This window comes from Meriones unguiculatus, chromosome 8 (genome assembly GCF_030254825.1).
Source record: "Meriones unguiculatus strain TT.TT164.6M chromosome 8, Bangor_MerUng_6.1, whole genome shotgun sequence".
Classification (NCBI taxonomy): Eukaryota; Metazoa; Chordata; class Mammalia; order Rodentia; family Muridae; genus Meriones; species Meriones unguiculatus.
The window spans coordinates 45,025,053-45,044,951 of record NC_083356.1 but is presented as its reverse complement, the minus strand read 5'-3'; the positions used below and the strand labels follow the sequence as shown (position 1 = coordinate 45,044,951).

Genomic DNA, 19,899 nt, shown 5'->3' with positions numbered 1-19,899 from the left:
GACTGCTTGTTAGAGAGGACTTGGAGAGTGACTGGATCACAGTTTGAGAGTGAGGTTAGAACTTAGCTGCTAGCTTTTACCTGTGGAGACACAAAGGCAGCCTATTGGGATTATCCCAAAGTCTCAAGAGGTTGTCAGAGACTTAGTGCGTGGCTGAGAATAAGTGTCCAGGATCTCTGTCTATTAAGATTCAGTGTAAGCAGCTGACACATTTTATAGGAAATTAAAACTTGGGAGAATTAGAAATATTTGTTTTTATCTGTTTTATTTTATTTTTTTTAGCAAATATTTAATCACAATTAGGCTGTCTCAGAAATGGGACCATGGTAGTGGGTCATGAATCAGTGTATAAGTTTTATGTGTAACTGCATTCAGCATCCAGACAACTCTAAGAAAGAGCTTATCTGACATGACATTTTCACCTCACAGCTGAGTTGGCTTCTTCTTCCATGATCTCCATTTTGGACAATGATGTCTTCTTTATGAAAGGACTGAGTTTCTGTATTTAGAGAATTTGTCGTTTATATTTAATGATTATTTTCTATTGCTGAATAGCTTTACTTATGACTGCTAGAATTTGACTGTTTAAAATACACCTAACTTTTAAAAAGTTTTTCCTACAATAATGAAGACAAATACTTATTCTTTCCCTAATTTTATATCTTCAATTAAGAATGCATAAGTAAAAATAATAAATAGCAACAGAACTAATTCAGTGTCACTTATTCATGTAACTAATCCATTTACATAAGGCAATTAAAAACAGATTTTCATTAGCTTTAAGATATTTGACTAATGCTTTGTCTAAATTTCTCCAGAGTTTTCTAAAATAAATGTTCTTTATTGGAATGTGCTGATTGATGTAACTGTATTTATAAAATAGGTGATATAACTTCTAAAGTTGTAATTTGTTTTATTTAGTCTTTAATCAAAATGAAAATTTGGATAACTACATCATAGTGATTCTTTTGAGCAAATATTTAACAAACATCTGTACGCTTAGCCTTGAGAATACAAATATGAAGTTGAATTTGCTCATAAATCAGAAGCTGCTGTGTGTTTTTTTTGGGGGGGGGAGGGCCTAATTTTCTTTTGGCATTTTCCCTACTAGCATTAAATCTATTATTTCTAGGAATGAAATTTCTTTCTTGTCCTTAGATATAATTTTGAAGCCACACACATAATCAATAGAGCTATAATTTTTAAAGTTATGGCACCACACATTTTTGATACTAGATCTTTCAGCTAGTTCTTCATTGTTTTTTAGATGTACAAGGATATCATCCAACAACCTAAATGTACAGAAAATATATGTAACAAAATGTCTAAGTTACTACTTTTCCTATTGCTGTGATAAATACCTGACAAACACACCTTAAGGGAGAAAGGGTTTATTTTGACTCACAGTTCAAGGGTCCATCATGGTCCATCGTGAGGGCGTAGGTGAGGCATCATGAGTTTATAGCACCAGGTCATATCATCTGGAGTAAGGAAGCAGAAAATAATAATTGCTCTTGCTCAGACTGCCCTCTTCCATTAGCAGAATGCAGCCCTGGACTCAAACCCAGTAATGGTGATGCCCACTTTTAAGGAAGGTCTTCCTGCTCCATTTAACCTAGTTAAGATAATTCGTCACAGGCATTTCTAAAAGTTAGCCTAACCTAAATAGGTTCTCACAGGTGTGCTGGGAGGCTTGGCTCTTCCATATGTAGATCTTGTCAAGTTGTCAGTCGACACTGACAAAGTTTTCAGAGATAATCACCTTAGTAGAAAAGAGGAGACTATAGTTTTGGATCTGTCTTTGGTATTTTGCTTATCTGTTTCTTTTCTCTTTGTTTTGTTTGTTTGTTTGTTTTGTTTTGGTTTGGTTGGTTTGTTTTTTAGGTAGAGGAATGGGGTAGGGGAGGTCTTTTTCTTTAGTCTTTTCAGTGAAGTGCTTGAGAGAATATTACTCAATAATTGCTGCATGTGTGAAATCCGAATTTCACATGACATTTGTCAACAGTGAATTTCAGTGTACAAATAATAAAAATGTACTGTGTTCTTCTTCAGGTTGGTGCTCTTTTTGTATTGCCATGTACTGTTAGTCATGTACTTATTCCACCTCCTAACCAACTGGCTTCAAGAAAGTGGAAGGAATACATAGCTAAAAAGCCTAAGACAATTAGTGGTAAGTAATAAATCTTTCAGTTGTTTTGTTGGTCTATAATATAGATAATGCATTACCAGATTTTAAGTGGAAGTAGCCTTTATTGGAAAATACTGTCTCATACCTCTAACCATGTCCATTAAAAGGGCAGTATTTGAAAGGCAGAACTTGGGTTATTTATGTAGCTACTTATATTGACTATTGGGTTCTTAGACACATCCAAAGAACACAATAGGTGAAAATAAAATGCTTCATTTATTATATGAGCCTGTGTCTATAATTGTCTGAAGATACTGGAACTTAATTATTTAGCTGGTATGCCACACAGCATTGTAGATATGTTCGGTATAATACATTGGTTTACCTTCGTGTTACAGATAAGGACGTTGGTGCTTAGAGAACTTCGCAGTTAAATGACAGAACCTTGACTGAGTTCTTGCTCTGCCAGTTACTTGTTCTGAAACTTCGGGAACAAGTACCCTCTAATTAAACCTCTAATGATCTAGGATTTTCAGCATAGTGGGCACAGAGGTCCTTGTGCTCACAGGTGAATACTAGGGAAACCAGTGGTGTTAAACACACAGGGTTGTGTTTTTAAAGGAAGAGAAAATAATCTGTTTTCCACCCAAAAGCCTGGGAGCAGAGATGGTTAACAGCCTGGTGACCTTTGCACTATCTGTATGACTGAGACCACGCCAGCTCTTCCCCCACACCCTATAGATGTCACATGCTGTCAGTTTATAGAACCCATCTTTATGAAAGGGATCACATTTACTTTAGAGAGGGTTTCAATGTAATCATGTCTTAAGCTTTATTGTGCGCACAGGACCGAGTTAGTCATCACCAGGAAAATTGTTTTTTTCCAAATTTTACTGTGCTTAAATATGTCTAAAGCTAACTGTCCAGTGTCAGATTCTAGAAGTACAAACCAACAGCAGCTACTGAGCTGTGTTGAACCAGACTCCCTCTTGCCTCACTCAGATCTACACTCTGCTGTCTGTGGTATTTACAGAGACCCCCACAGTTCCAGATGTCTGTGAAGCCTGTTGTACAATGCTGGAACATAAGTGCAGGTTTACCCTGTCTTGGCTGTTCATGGGGAATGGATATAGCTGGTGTTTTTTAAGGTGCCTTAACAAAATCAGAAGTAGATTTACAGAGCAGAAGTGTAGCCAGTGTTTCTCCTACTGCCTGAAGTCACAGGAAACTGCTCCTCACCATTTTGTCTAGTAATATATGTTGAACATTTGCATCTCTTAAATAAACTGAGTGTCTCCTGGGTAGCTCATCATTGCTTTTTTTTTCTTGTAACTTTGTACAATTTCAGGTAGCTTCAGAGTTGACAGCTCTAATTCTAAGATTGTTTACAGATTGAGAATTTACTCAGTATCCCCCCCTCCATGATTTTTATTGTAACCAAGAAAATACCCTGTAGTTTGAGTCCATGTTTTAGAATCACTAGCTCTTGAACGTACTGATGACGAGTAGAGGCTTCAGAATAATAATAATGCGGGGATTATACAGCGCGGTTTGAAGATTGGTGATTACTGATTAGTCCAGGTCATTAGCACTCATTAAACTTGCTCCTTGCAGGAACCAAGCGTTTAATCTAAGGAAAATGAAATCAAATAGAGTAGTTGATTAAGGTCTTTCCTACCTATGACCCTTCCTGAAGGGGATATATGTTACTTGTTTTTAAGAGAGAGAGAAGGCAACTATTGGTTAGTGTCCGTGACTTTCAGATCCAGAACACTTCTTTCCCATGCACTCCATCACTGACAGAAGCTTCCCTCACAAGCCTGTGTTAACTCTCAGCTCATCCTCAAACCATCACTGCGCTTCTTCATCGTTTTCCAAGTCTCCGAATTAAGGCTTATCCTGTTTCCTAAAACAATTTCCTGATTGTATTTCTTTGAGACTTTGTCAGTCATTTTAATTCATTCATTCATTCATTCATTCGGCCATCCAGTTAAGCATTCTTTGGTTCATTTATCTGAATATGGCATGGATACTGTCCACTAGATGCAGTACAGTAATGTAAGGATTACTGCTGAAGATACACTTTACAGTGTACCTTCATACACTATATATACTTTATATATATATATATATACATACATACAAAATATATATGTATATATACACACTTTATAGTGTTTTCATGTTGAGAAGTAATTGCAAGTGCTGTTATAACTTTGTATTTAGTAACAGTTGACTAGGAACAATCCTGAAGACACTACATGAAAAGAGCAAGGTGTGTAATAATTACATATCATTTGTAGTTAAAAAAAAACCTTTCATATGTGTATTCATCATTTATACATGTTTAGTATATGTTTGCATATGCACTATTCATGTTTTTGACACATTTTAATTGAGTACTGATGGTTTACTAGGACTGTTTTTCATGCTTGGCCCACATTAAACAGTATCTTGAAGCTTACATTGTAGTAGAGATAGACCCTTAGTTCTTAAACCCAAATTGTCACACAGCTAAGGCTCTTAATGTATTCAGGCCTTATTTCTAAGTTGTTTTCTCATTCAGCATCAGTTTTGCCATTGCATCTTTAATTGCCAGCAGAGTTTTCTGGTATACCCATCTTTGCAGCAGCAACATTTCTCCTTGCTACTTACTACTGTTAAATATTACAAATTTGTCTCTGGATGATACCTACAGGTACTTAGAACTATTTGTTAGATTATAAGTGAGGTATGTCTTTCCAGATAGTAATGACTGCTGTCTCAACAAAATGAACCTGGACTTATTCATGAGCCAAAATATGTGTCTCAGTTGTTATCTGCTCCTCAGGTTTCTATCCTTATAAAGCTCATGCGTGTTTTTATTTGAACTACGACTACAGTTGCTCTTAAAGATGAAAAACCTTTCAGTAGCAGCAGATCTTTGTGGTGTGAACTAGAGTGTTTTCAGTTTGAAACATGCTTTAAAGTCTAGTAGCACACAATGCTTTTAAAAGATAGTAAGCAACGCAGTGAAGAACCATGCTATGGAGAAAGAATTGTATGAACTAATACAATTATCAACCTTATGGAAAGAGATTTCTTCATATACAATTTACAGAGACCAGATGTGTAATGAAAAGTGCCCAGCTTTTTGTAAAGAGATGTTATAAAATATTGTTAAAAAATTGAGTGATCATCATTTTAAGTCATGGGAACGAGATAAAAATCACTACCTGTCACTGTTGAAGAACCATTGAATGCCATGTATGTTGCATTTATTTTCTTTAATTTTAGGACAGTTTTGGAAAGGGATTTTTAAGAATGTTTTTGTTGGAAATGAAAAAAAATTGGATACCTAGAAATCATGAAACTTGTCTAGCATCTCAGGGTGGAAGTCCCTAATCTGAATGCATCTAAAGGCTGTTTCTTACACTCTGTAGAGATTCTGCTGAAAGGGGATTCTACAACTTGGTCTTTTGTATTTGTACTTGACAGTTATGGAAGTCGTTTATTCTTAGGTAGCAAAATAATAGTGTCTGATTATTTTAGAATTTCAGGTGTTTGATAAGTTTTATAATTCTAAATTTGTTTTGTTTCATTTTTGCAAGCCTAGAATTCTTTTGAAAGGAAAAAATTAGTAAACCCTTTGCATTAAAAAAAAAAAAAACAAAACAAAACACACATCTTTTACAGAAAAACCTGGTAGCATTTTAAGGGTACTAGACTAGTGTGGAATGATGATGTGTCTATAATGGTGACACATATTCCTTCTGAACATTTAAGTAGCATGATAAACACGTTTCAGAATAGTGGGCTTAAATGGATAAGTCTAAAATGACACCATATACATAATTGACCTACAAATCTTTTCTAGCTTGAGAAACAAAGCACTCTTAAAACTATGTTTGAGTGGCAGAAACAAGGTATGCTTTCAGTCAGGGACGTTCTTCAGGACAGGTTATGATACATGCTATGTCATTAATATGTCATAATAAATTTAAATGTAGAACTATTGACTAGAATATTCTTAACTCACAGTAGAACTAAGTTAGGAATCAGTAACCAAAATCTGAGGAATCCCTGAAGCACTTGGAAATAAACATATTCCTAGGTGTCTTAAAGGTTAAGGAAATTGGGAAAGAGTTTTTTTTTTTGTTTGTTTTTATAAAGCTGTATTTGTAAGTATTTATCTTTGTGTATATCAGTGTATGTGTGTGTGGCAAGCTCCAGGCTCAACAAGAGCCTGTCTCAATAATCAAGGAAGATACATGATTTTAACCTTGGGCTTCCATACACCTGCACACATATGACAAATAAATAAACAAACAAATAAACATATAAGGAAATAAAGACCTTATACTATCTGAGTTCCTAAACAATGACTTTTTGTAAAAACCTGTCTTAAAATGGATCACACATCCAAATTTAAGAACTAACACTGTACAATTTGTATGAGCTAACAGATCCCCAAAAACCACATTGCCTAAAATGGAAAGATAAATCTGTAAGTTAGAATCTACCAAAATTTAAAACCTGTACTTTTTGAGAAAATGTTTAAGACAATTAACAAATGAACAGTGTTTGAAGAGAAAGCAGCTCCAATCATGTTTGAGGCAGGACAGATCCTTACAACTCAGTAAGACAGCCCAGTTGGCAAGTGGTTAAGTCTTGAATAACTTGTCACCACTGAAGATGTATGAGTGGCTAAGAAAGCTCGTGAGAGGCTGCTCAGCGTCATTTGTCTTTTGAGACGTTCAAATGACAACCAGAACGTGATGTTATAGGACACTCACTACAGAATGGTTGTAATTGAAACTGTGCTTATCACATGTTGAGGATGTAACTAATCTCACACTTTTTGGTGGGGAGAGAGATGCATAATAGAGCAACCACTTATGGATAACATTTTGAGGTTAAATTTATACTTAATCATACAACCCAAAAATTTCATCCCTAGCTATCTACCAAGGAGAAACGGGAATAAGATTTGTCAGCAATATATGCATAGACAATGTTTACTTTCAGTATTAGTCATAGAGGCATCTGTTTTCAAGGATCAGTGCTTAAAGCAGGACTCACTGTTTCCCAAGAGAATGATAGATAAAGGCTTAGACCTAAATGAGTCATTTACTACCTTCTCTGTGGCTCAGGGGAAAATGGAAGAAGAGTCAAAAAAACAATGTTGGAGCTGGAAGACAGACAAAGAGGAGCCCTATAGACACAGTGTAACCTGTGTGGTCACAAACAGTTGTAGCTACTTGCGCTTGGCTTGCTCAAGGCAAGGCTGACCATTCAGCCGTGGGTGGGGAGGTGAGGGTACTGAACCCTACCCCTTGCTGGTGAACTTTGGCCGCTGATGGGCTCTTGGAGATGGGAGCCACTTCCTTCAGTTCCAGGGAACTCTTAGAATCCCGAGGTCATGCACATGGCTCTGGCCAAACCCAGAGGGACATAAAACAGATTAGACATCAATCTTATGAAGAGATTAGCAGGGCAGGGGTGGTGAATGGGAGAGAAGGGAATGAGACCCACAGTGCTGGGATTACAGGCACGGGCTGTGTTTGCCATACTCAGAAGGCTGTTTGTGAGGCTCTCTGAAGCTCTCTTAGAAGTAAGCACAGAGCTTTGTTGTCTGTAGTTCAGTGACTCCTAGCACCAGCTAAAGGTTACAAAAGTCATCAAATGAAGAAGCAGAGCCAGGCCACACCCAAGAACAATGCTGTGTCAGCGGACAGGCCATCACTCCTATAAAAGCACCTGGGGTGATGGACGTGCATTTCCTCATGTTGCATGCTTCAGCCCCAGCTGGAGAGTCTCAGTTACTGAAGAGAGTCACTTAGGTGCTCTGCACCAGAGTAAGAATGCAGAAGCTGAGTTTTGGGACTTCTACCTTTATCTGGAGAAAGATAACACTACCTGAGTAATAGGTCCCAAACTTGAGTGTCACTGGCAGTGAGGATAAACACTTTGTAAGCTCTGCAGTGTCCTTTTGCTGTTTTGCAGAGGCTAGCATGCTTCCTGTGCAGTACAACAATAAGGAAGTCGTTCACAATCAGAGGCCTGGGATGACCTCTGACTAGATTTTCTATTCCTTGTTACTTTCAAATTGTATGTTTTAGGTGTCGTAATGGAAGAAAATGTATTTAGGTTATGAACCTGATGTTATTCATTTGAATGCTATGATAGAATTTTAAGTCTTTGTTTTGTAGTCTCCACAGTAGGAGGCTACATACAGTTGTAAATACGGCTATCAGTTAAGATTCTTTCTAGAACTGAGCTGCAGAGATTTTGTTGCACACTCTTATTTATAGCTAAATTGTATGCTCACTTGTTCAAAGCTTAAGTCAGGTGGGTAAGGTGATCAGTCGATCCATATCTTGGCTGTATATGTTTGGAAGATTTTTGGGGAATGTAAAGTTAGTAGATTGTTGGTTTTTCTGTGTATGTCTGTGAGCGTGTGTGCATGCGCTGTGCACACAAGTGATCTTGAGCATGTATTTGTGACCTCCTACCTGGCTGTATGAATTATTTCAAAGTTGAGTTTATAATTAAACAATAGTTATTATCATAAAGGGTATAGCTTCTTAAGATGTCTAAATTGAAGTCTAGACTGCATGTTGATGTTTATTTTTGGTACGCTTATTAACTATTTTTATTTTTCTTTTCTTAAGGATTATATATAAAATAATTTTCAGTATGTCAGTATACTTCTCCCCAGTTGTCTCGGATATTTTTATTTTCCCTTATATTTATATGAAATATTTCCTTTATGTCAATTTAATTTTATTTTTGTATTGTTGAACTGTGAACAAAATATGAGTGTTAGAAAGTTTTAAAACCCATTAAGAAACTTGTTGATACAAGATGGTGGCTTTTTTTTCATTACAGTAGAACTTTGTCTGAGAGTGGAGCTTTTTATTACAGTGTTTACCTAGCATCTACTCGGCCTAGATTTGAGCTCTGGCACTGTAAAAATAGTAACTTTTCGGTAATGAATTTTTAACTATCGTATATACCTTCACTATGACTTATGTTAGTTTGTAAACTTTGATGCAACTAATTGACAGCTGGTAGTTTCTCTCTTTCCCATTTTATCTGTCCCATATAGCTAAAATGCTTTCCAGTCATGGCATGCAAGCCAAATATTGCCTCACTGATTGATTGCGCAAATGCAGAATTAGGAAATAGAGATTGTTTTTTATAATCTATTCCCCTCACTTCTTTAGGAGGAGTAATCAGAATTGAATAATTGCTAATTATAAGTCTGGTATTTTCTGCAGAGTTTTCATGAAAGTTATTAAATAATTCTTCAATTAACACCTGCCAAAAATCTGAGACAGCGTGTTTTAAGTGACTGCAGTTGGGGAGTTCTTTAAAGTCATTGTTCTTCTTTGGAAAAAAAGTTAGATTCAGTGTTTACAGGGCTAGCAAAGTTACAAGCTAATGCAGACACAGAAAGTATTGGAGAGGCACATGAAGCATAAACTGTCATTCTAAGAGGACCCATGAATTAAGAGCACTCTGTCTTATGTAGAACCTTGTGTTTTCTAATTACCTGAAGGTAAGTTTATTTTTAGAAGAACTGTTTATGAATGTAATGAGGTCTTTCTTATAATCTAATTGCAAAAAAAACAAAAAAAAAACATCCATACACATTTAAAAAAAGAAAAGTTTAGTTTTGGCATCTTGCTTCCAAAATTCTGGAAATGGTGCAGGGAAAGTACTGTTCAGGCACTTCATGTTCAGCATTGAAGCATCTTTGACTGTCACTGATCAGTGGTCATCTTTTCTGAACTCCAGCTCTGTCGTCTTTTATTGCCCAGGCACAGACACCTTGTTTCACTCTCGTTAGAGAATGAATTTTTGTCTTGTCTACTTTAAGGCATTGCTAGATTATGTCTAATATCTGGTATAATGCAGTTGGTATATAAATAAAAAAGAAGTCTGTACACATTTAAATATATATGTATTTTCCCCCAGTAGTTTTTTCTCTATAGTTGATTGAATTCAGAGAAACAGAGCCTGTAAAAGATTATTTTTCTATTCACTTTTCCTTTCACCAGTTGAGTGCTGTGTGCTTGTCAGTTTATTTCTCTTTGAAGAAATGGAGGGTATACAGAGACAGGCAGATCTCTTGAGGTAACTGGCCAGCCACCTTAGCTGATTAATGAGCTCTGGTTGCAGTGAGATACTCTCAGAAATAGTGTGGAGCGTATTTGAGGAAGACACCACATGTGGACCGTTACCACCACACATTTGCATGTACACACATGCGCACACACATATACACACACCATATAAATACATATACCCCACAGACATGCATGTCACACACACACACAGACACACACACACAAATGTGGAAATTATGGACATGTCTGTATAAGTTCTACAGTGAGCCAGGGCAAAAGAATAAGTATATGGTGATTAAGACTGAAAAGTTCATACTTTTTATTGCTTTTATGACTTTCTACTTCAACACCTTCTCAACCAAATGGTCAACCAGCTGGTTGCAAATGCATTGAGTAACACCTTGTTTTGTCATAGAATACCATGGAAATGGCCGGTCATTTTCTCTGAGGGTTCAAACAGTTGCCGTGTGATGAATAGCATTTCTTTATTCTCATCTAGATCTTTGTTTTCTAGTTCCAGATGTTGATGTGAAGGGAGAGTATTCCAACTATTATCTCCTATTGCAAGGCAACGGCAAGAGAAAATGCAAAGCCACTTTGCTTCACTCGGCCAACCAGATCAATGGCTCATTTGCACTCAGCTTCATGCATGGAAAGATGAAAACAAGGACAGAAGAAGCCAAATTGAGTAAGTAATAATTAGCTAGAAGAGACCTGTTTCTACACTTACTCATATTGTAAGTAATTTAATACATGGTTTTAAGTGGAAGGAATAATAATGAAACTCTATTTCTGCTATTAGTTTACTTTTTACTTAAAAAGATACATATATATACACACACATACATATATTTTGGTCATATTCTTTTTCCTCTTCCAGATCCTCTCAACCTCCCTACCCACCCAACTTCCATAATCATTCTCTTCCTGCCTCAAACCAAAAGTAGAAAATTAAAACTAATAAATAAAAATCAACAAGGCAAAATACAAAACAAACAAAAGCACACACACACACACAAAAAAAAAAAACATGGATTCCCTTTTGTGTTGGCAAACTTTCCCTGACATGGGGCCTGGCCTGGAGTGTGGTTGATATACCCAGTGACTTGCCACCACAGAAAACTGGTTTTTCTTTTCCTAGTAGGTATTAATTGTAAATAGCTTCTTGGTTAGGGGTAGAACTTAGCATCCATTCGCCTTACTCCATGCTGGGATTTTAAATATAACATTTTTATAATTTAAAATGAAGAGATTTAATTCTCTACAATATACAGAATAAAGATTAGGTATTAGCTGTCAATTTCAGATACTAAGTTGTTAATATTTACTGCCTTAAGAACTCAAAACGATTTTTAATTTACATTTGCATTCTTTCAAGCTTCTTTTTTTTTTTTTTTAAACTGTTTTCCTCTTTCGTTTTACTCTCCAAGTTATTTTTGGCTGTCTGACAAACTACCTCAAATTTAGCAAAAAAAAAAAAAAAAAAATCATATTATTATCTGTCATGGTCTGCTATGTCAAGTAATTCAACTGGATTTTGAATTCTCACATGTGGTTATAGGCACACTAGCAGACTTTCAGTATTTGAAAACAGAGTCTGCTGTCCATGATAGCTTCTCTACCCATGCATGGTATCTGGGCTCAGATCACTGGGATACATGGATCTGATTTGCCTTCCATGTTGGCTTTCCTCAGGTCCAGCTCGAATTGTCTCATAATGGCCAGTCCCAGGGCACTCTGGCTTCTATATATAACTGCTGACTTCTCATGGAACTCTTGTTCCCAAGAGGTTCCACATCTTCCCATGACCTACCCTAGAAGTCATTCCATTCTTACCACATCTTATTGTTTAGATTGTGAAATGTTTTCACTAACAAACAATGCCAAGCAAAAACTCCTACAGCATGGAGAATAGTAAAGATCATTACTGTGCCACCATCCAGGGAATGCAAATACTAATGACCATTGCACCCTGAGCTCTAGTTTAAATCCATCATGTACTGGCTACTCATTTATTTAAGTCTCATGAATAGAACTCATTCATTCATTCATATATATATATATATATATATGTACACATATATATCCATATCCATATACACATACATATATAGTCACATATATATGTACATGCATGTATGCGTATGTTTACATATACATAAGTTCTCATGGGGCTTAAATAAATGGGTATGTATATATAGATACATGCACACATACATATATAATTATATATATATATAATTTTAGCTAGGTCAGTAGGCTTATTATTCATAGACAGGGAGCAGAGGGACATAAACAGCCCAGGATACATTCTAAGCCAGTCTCTCAATACTTAATAAGCTGTGTGGTATGTATTATGTATATAATCTTGACTAATTGTGGCCTACTTAGAACACAGTTGAGGACACCAGAAGGCATCTTTCTTTGGGTTACATGCTTCAGGGGTCACATGACCCCCTAGACAAAGTTTTGAGTAGCCTTCCATTGAAGGTGAGATGGGAACAGACCCCAAGCTTCCCTTTTCGAGCCCTAATAATGCATTTCCAGCATATTCTAGTTATCTGATAACTACACACAAGCAGAAAAGAGGATAAGACTGGATCAGCCAAATCATAGTTTTATCCTATATTCATTACATAAAGAACTGAACTGAGGACCACAGATGGGTATGTGGTTTGTAGTGGGTCCTGGGAGAACTTGTATTTAGAAATCAGAAACTGTGTTCTGTCCTTGTTTTCCAAGTAGGTAGAAGAGAACACCATGTAGCAAAGCCTACTCTGGTGCCCATATTACTCCAAGGAATTAAGAATCAGATCAAAGATTAAAATACAGAACAATTTACTATGCTCATTTTCCCATGTTTAATTGTTACTTTGAAATATGTAAGATCAAGGGAGGTGAATTATTGTCTTTTTTCTAGTCATGTCCTAACACATTTCCTAGGAACTGAATTTTAATTATTAGCATAGATAGAATTTCATTAATTTTGACTTTTTCTTATTTCTCAGGCTTTCCTTTTGACTTCTCATCACTCCCAAGTTTTTCTGAGGAGCAGATTTTACAGAGGGAGAAACAGTTAGGCAGTGCTCAAGCTTTGGTGTTGAAAGAATGTCTGAGTAAGTAAAAATTTGGGTATCTGATTCTACTGTAAGAATGTCGGGCAGTTTCATGTGAGCCTCCTGTGATTACACGCTGGCTCCTATGTGTGCTGTCATGTAGGTGTGATCCACAGATGACCAGAGCTGTGTGTGTAATACGTGTCTAGGGTAGATGAGGTCTGCAGTTATCATTACTGGATTCAGAATGTCTTGATTGTCAGTAAATCATTGTTAAGTATTTTTAAAATATACTGACCAGGGAAATTTCATAGTAAAAAAATGAATACTTTGAAGTGTATATTAGAAAAGACATAGAAGTTTGTTATTCTACTTAATGGGTGGTCCCTATGTAGTTTTGGCAGCAGGAAGGTGAAGACTGGAACTAAAATAAGGTGACATTCATGTGTTAACCTGCACACTGGTTCTTCATTTTCACTCTCACAATAATGATGACCCAGCACAGGTCACATATTGTAGTTGGCATCATGGGTTTCCTTAGCTGGGAGTTGTAATGCTTTTTAAAAAGAGATTAGGTATTTGTCTTTCATCAGTAATATTAAATTGATTATCAGTCTGAATTTTTATAAATATTAAGCATACATTGTTGCCTAATGTCAATATGCTTTAAATCCCTGATATATAATTGCTAAAAAAGTCCTTAAATTAAATTCAATATTCCATTTATTCAGTACAAAATAATTTTAGAATTGAGTATTTATAAAAATATTCATGTAAGAACTACAAAGTTGTTTTTTTTTTTTCACCTGTATAAAGCCAAGGTAATTGTGCAATAATTTGTGATGTTTGTTCAAAGAAAGTATTGTTAAAAAGGAAGATCAGTTTCAGTAGAAGATGGCACATGGAAGTGCATCAGATCCTCAGCCTCCATGTTGAAGTTGAGTGTGGTGGAGTGCACCTGGAGCATTTGAGGGGAGCTGGCCCTGGAGCTTATTGACCAGCTAGCCAGCCAGTTGATGAGCTGCAGATTCAGTAAGAGACCCTATCTCGAAAAATAACGTGGAGAGTAGGCAGGGGAATGGCCTAGCGGGTAGAGGTGCTTGCTGCATGATAACCTTTGTTCTGTCCCTGGGATCCAACACTAGAAGGAATGAACTCACACCTACATCCTCTGACTTATACGTGTACCCCACCCAAAACACAAAATAGTTACATGTTTAAAAAAAAGAAGGTAGAGAACGATGGAGGAATATACCTTGGCCTTCACACATGCACATGTGCATATAACATATAAATGTACAACTGGGAATCTGAAGCATTAAATCTTGGCTCAGATTAATGACCCAGTGAATCTGCTTATGATTACAATCCTGGCTGAACAAATTTCATCTCTTCGAAGACAATACTGAATTAAAACATTGGTAGCAAAAGTGCGTCAATTTTGTATTTCAAGAGGCAAAGGAAAGCGATGGCAAAGAGTTTCCAGTGCATGTATGTCTGAGTATGTTCTTTAGTGATTTTCCCATATGTGAGGTCTGAAGAGAAATGTGTTAAACACAGTTTTATGTTGTGAAAACTAACGAATCTAGTCAAAAGATCTTTTAAAAGCCAATCATTTGATAAAAAACTTTGCATAAAACAAAATTTCAAAAAGATGTCCTTAAAATGCCAGTAAATCGAGGAATTAACAGTCCAGTTCTTACCATATTTTCCTGACCAATTTCCAATTATAAAGAACCGGAGAGTTTCTGTAAAAATACACTAATTAATGATGCTACTATCATTCTGAGACATACTATCTTTTTAAATAACATGAATATCAAATAAAGCTTTTTAGAGTTTAACTTTCTAAATGAGTTTAACTTTATTTAAAAAACTGATCTGTTGTATTAATGATATGTAAAATATAACTTTGTAATTTAATATTCCTAATTTTTGTAATTTGTAACTTTTATACTTGGAAAGAGAGCTAACAATCTTATATCAGAAAAAAGTTTTAGAATGCCGACAAGTTTTTAAACTAGAGTCTTCAGTGTAATGTAAAACAAATGTAATAAAAGCAGCGTTGTCTCCAGTACTGCACTCAGTACACCAGTGTCTTCATAGCTTTTAAAAATTCATAGAACCTACTAAAATCCTGATTCACATTCAGCTGATGGCTTTTAGCTATTTCTTACTTCTCGGTAATGAGTTTTCCTTACTGCTAGCTATTTAATAAAGAATATAACTCTCCTTTGCTGACCCATTTCAAAGTTTTAAGTTTTCTCTTGAGTGCTTATCTCTTGCTTATATGCAAGCTTATTTGTATAGAGGGTTTTTTTTTAAACTTACGTTAAATATGTAGTTCATCATTGTTAAACTTCATCTACACCTCCTCCCTCATTCTCAGTTATTAAGGTCAATGTACTTTCTTATCCAGCTTTCCAAACTCGTGTAATTGGCTGTCTTCATAAGTCGAGGCCTGCTCTGAGACTCTAGTGTAGTTCTAGCTAAGAAAATGAGGGACTGACTCTTGAAGCACCTTCTCATTGTATATCTTTCATGGGAAAGCAAGCCATTCCCAGTCTTTTGCTTAGAAGGCCTGCCAGCTGATTGTACAGAAAGGAAATACACCAAGACTTCCGATTTCCTTTCTGAGAGGAGATTATAGAAGCAGTGTCACAACTCTGATTGTACTGTTAATATTTTTGGCCACAGAAAACTTCTGTTTCTCACCTTGGGCTAAATCTGCAAGGCCCATAGAATACCCACATCAGTGAGGTAGGTGTTCCAGGGCCTGAGTCATAAAGCTGATGTTCTAAAGGGGAAGATGGTTGCTGTCTTCTCACCAACTGCCTTGCCCTGTTAATGTACCTGCTACAACTAGAGTAATGTGATATTCATGAATCCTCTGAGCATGGGCCATAGGATAGTACCTCGGAGGCTTAAGTAAGTTCTCAGTAAATGGCTATTGAATTCTTACTAGTTTACGGGATAACATCTATTGTAGAAGAGAATGTGATTGGTCTAGAAGTGTATTTAAAAGAAATGTTTATATTAAAGTAAAACATAGATACAGTCTGAAAATTCAGATGACAGTAGAAAACTTCAAATAAAAAATAGTAGTGACTTTCCGACCTCTCCTTATCTTTCTACCTCTGTGTCCACAGGTGGCTCTCCTTAGCCCTCCAGTGAGGCTTTTCTTGTAGTTTTTGAATACTGTGAGATTATATATATTCATTTTCAGGGACTTTCTTAACATCTAACTGTGGCAGATAAAGAATTGGTATCTCTAAGTCATCTTGACTTCTGGTCACTGCATAGTGAAGGCATGGATTGGCTAACATTGTAACAGCGTAGATAAGTTTTCTGCTGAGCTGTGGGCTGTATTACAACACAGTGCTGTCTGCCTGCCCTGCTCCTAGAAGTCTTACCCCATTCCTGTCTGCTGCGGTGATGTTTTGTTGATTGCTTTAAGCCTTTCCCTGGAGGTTATGTCTCCAGAAGCTTTCTTCTGAATTACAGTGTGTATCCCTTACCACCATTCCCATGCCTAATTTACCTAGCTATATACGTGATAAGCCATTTTAATAGAACATCCTCAACTAGCCTTAGATCTGTGGCCAAAAATATTAACAATAAAGTCAGAGTTGTGACACTCTGCTTCAATGAGATCTTCTTAGTGAGGAAATCAAGCCTCGGTGTATTTCCTTTCTATACAATGAGCTGGTAGTCCTTCTAAAGCAAAAAACTATATGTGGCTGGCCTTCCTATGAAAGATGCAAATGAGATTCTCTCCCCACCTCTCTTCATCCTAGACCTCTAATAGTTATACATTGATGTTCCAGGACAAAACATTTCCTTTTCTTTTCTTTTACCATGTTGTCTTTTCTATCTTTACAGCACGTATTCTGTTTCATTTTACAGACCCTTTATGGGGTTTTAAACATATGAGTTCTCACCTACTTAAGTATGGGAGTCTTATTGATTGATTGATTGATTGATTTTTGAGACACGCTCTCATGTAGTCTAGTGGTGAAATAGGTATGTAGCTGAGAATGACCTTCAGCTCTTTATTTTTAGTCCCACTAAAAATCCAGTATGCTAAGATTGCAGGTGTATGCTACCACACCTCACACCTGGCAAGGAGTTTTTTGTTTTGTTTTTTTCTATAATTTTTCCTTCATCAATGCAGCCTGTACTTATTCTAGTATCATTTTTATTTTAGCAAAATATTACTTATTTCTCTTGTTTTCTTTACAATGTTCTTGGGTTTCGTTTGAATCCTTTTTTGTTTGTTTGTTTGTTTGTTTGTTTTGCCTTTCTTTGTTACCCTGGCTTGGTTCTCTCTTGTTGTTTTCTAGCTTGAAAGAACATAGCAACACTTCTTCTTCCAAAGTTGCAGCCAATTTAAGAACAACCTAAAGAAAGGTGTGGATAAATTATAAGTGAAAATGCTGTGATGTTTTAATCATGGCTCAGCTAGATTTCTCACACTGTACCAGGTCTTAAAGTTAGCTCTTGGATAACTGCCAGAACTAGCCAGCTACAGACCAACCCTACAGGGGAAGGTCCCTGGCAATATTGCAGAGAGGATATCCTGGAGATTGGCTGGCTCTGTTGAATGTGACAGAGGAAGGGTTAGTCAAAGTCTGTTGGTCATATCCAGCTCAGTGAGTGACTGGAGCAAGGAAGAACTGGAAGTCTTCCTGGAAGTTCTTACATGGGCAATGGTAATGGTAGCATAGGAAATGCAGAGTCCTATCTCCTCAGCCCTTTTCAAGGCTTGTGATTGTTTTCTGTCCATCCTGTTTTCAACTGCAGCTTTTCTTTCCAGTTTGTAATGTAATAACTGGCAAAAGTCACTGGGGTGTGGGAGGCGGAGGATTTGGTACTTTGATTTGAGCCTGCCTCTAACCCCATCCTAGCATCAGCATCCAGGACTCTTCTCTCCGTGGGGATTCTTAGAATCCCCTTGTGGCCCACTGGTTACATGTGGCCAGGGAAATCTGTGAACATGGCCCAGATGGACTCAACAAATTTTATAGGTGACAATCCTTGTCACAATGTCACAAAGCTGAATATATCACTCTGACCCTAATCCTTTCCGTGGGGCATTGTAGCCACTGGTATTTTGATGGCAGGGCTTGGAATCCTTTTTAGAACTATAGGACTTTTATTTAACTTACATTTAATCCCATCTTTACCGTAACCTTTCTACATACCTGAAGTTCCACAGTTTGCAATGATTAAGACAAAACTAAAATGGAAGCAAGTGATGGCTGTCTCTGAGGCTGGACAAGAGTGATGAGCAGAGCTTGAGCTCTGACTAACCCTGTGTCTAGTTGGCTTTGAGGCTGGTACCTCACTAACTTTACCCATACTCCTTGTTCTCTGCACATACCTAAAGTGATCCCTTCTTTGTTCTGCTGACTCAGTTTACCACTTATTTCTGTCTTCCGCAGATTGTTCAGAAATGTCACTGCATTAGTTCTTTTCTTGTTACTATTTTAAAGTTTTGCCCTGACTTTAAGGTCAGAGAAGGAAGAAACAGGAATGTCTATGATCTTACATTTAATAGAAAGTTCTATGAGTGTTAATTTTATATACTGTATTAGTCAGGGTTCTCTAGAGTAACAGAACTTAAAAGATGAATCTCTCTAAATATAGAGAAAGGGGCTTTATTAGAATGACTTATAGGCTGTGGCCCAGCTAATCCAACACTGACTGGCTGTGAATGGGAAATGCAAGAATCCAGTAATTGCTTAGTCCACAAGGCTGGTCATCTCATTTGGTCTTCAGTAGATGCTGGAATTCTAAGGAAGTGAGTGCTAAGGCCACTGAAGGGGTGGATTTGATAGCGAGGTGAGAGCAAGCAGGCAAAAAGCAGAAGCTTCCATGTCTTCATATAGGCTTCCAGCAGAAGGTGTGGCCCAAATTAAAGGTGTATCTCTTCCCACCTCAAGATCCAGATTAGAAATGGATCTTCCTACTTCACATTAAGAAAAAAAAAAAAATCCCTCATTTGGGGTCTCCTCCATTTTTGGATTTTAGTTAATTCCAGATATAGTCAAGTTGACAGTTAAGAACAGCCATCATGTAAACATGAATGTAAGACTATTTTTTTTAATTTATAAAATTTTAAATTTTTATAATTTTTAAAATTAATTAATTAATAATTTATTATAATTTATTCACTTTGTATCCTGGATGTAGCCCTCTCCCTCATCTTCTTCGCAGTCCCACTCTCCATCCATCTTTCTCCCTATGCCCCTCCCTTAGTCCACTGATAGGGGAGGGCTTTCTCCCCTTCCATCTGATTGTAGTCTATCAGGTCTCATCAGGACAGTCTTGCATTGTCTTCCTCTATGGTCTGGCAAGGCTGCCCCCCAGGAAGAGGTAAAGAATCTTATGGAAGAAGGGGGAGATAGAAAGACCTAGAGGGGACAGAAGCACCACAAAGAGACCAACAGAGCCAACAAATCTGGGTCCAGGGGCCCCTGTGGAGACCGATACTCCAACCAAGGACCATTAATGGAGAGGACCTAGACCCCCTGCTCAGATGTAGCCTATAGGCAGCTCAGTCTCCATGTGGGTTCTCTAGTAAAGGGAGCAGGGGCTG

At 37.0% G+C, this 19,899-nt stretch overlaps 1 protein-coding gene across 2 annotated transcripts in view; it reads left to right on the top strand.

Annotated features, from left to right (window-relative positions):
* Mtbp (MDM2 binding protein) overlaps positions 1-19,899 on the top strand; it is a 66,545-nt gene that overhangs the window by 19,566 nt on the left and 27,080 nt on the right. For both annotated transcript variants that reach the window (XM_060389408.1, XM_021650063.2), the window contains 3 exons: positions 2,053-2,170; positions 10,757-10,930; positions 13,251-13,358. In XM_060389408.1, coding sequence (XP_060245391.1) covers positions 2,053-2,170; positions 10,757-10,930; positions 13,251-13,358 — 400 coding nt within the window. The remainder of the gene's footprint in view (positions 1-2,052; positions 2,171-10,756; positions 10,931-13,250; positions 13,359-19,899) is intronic.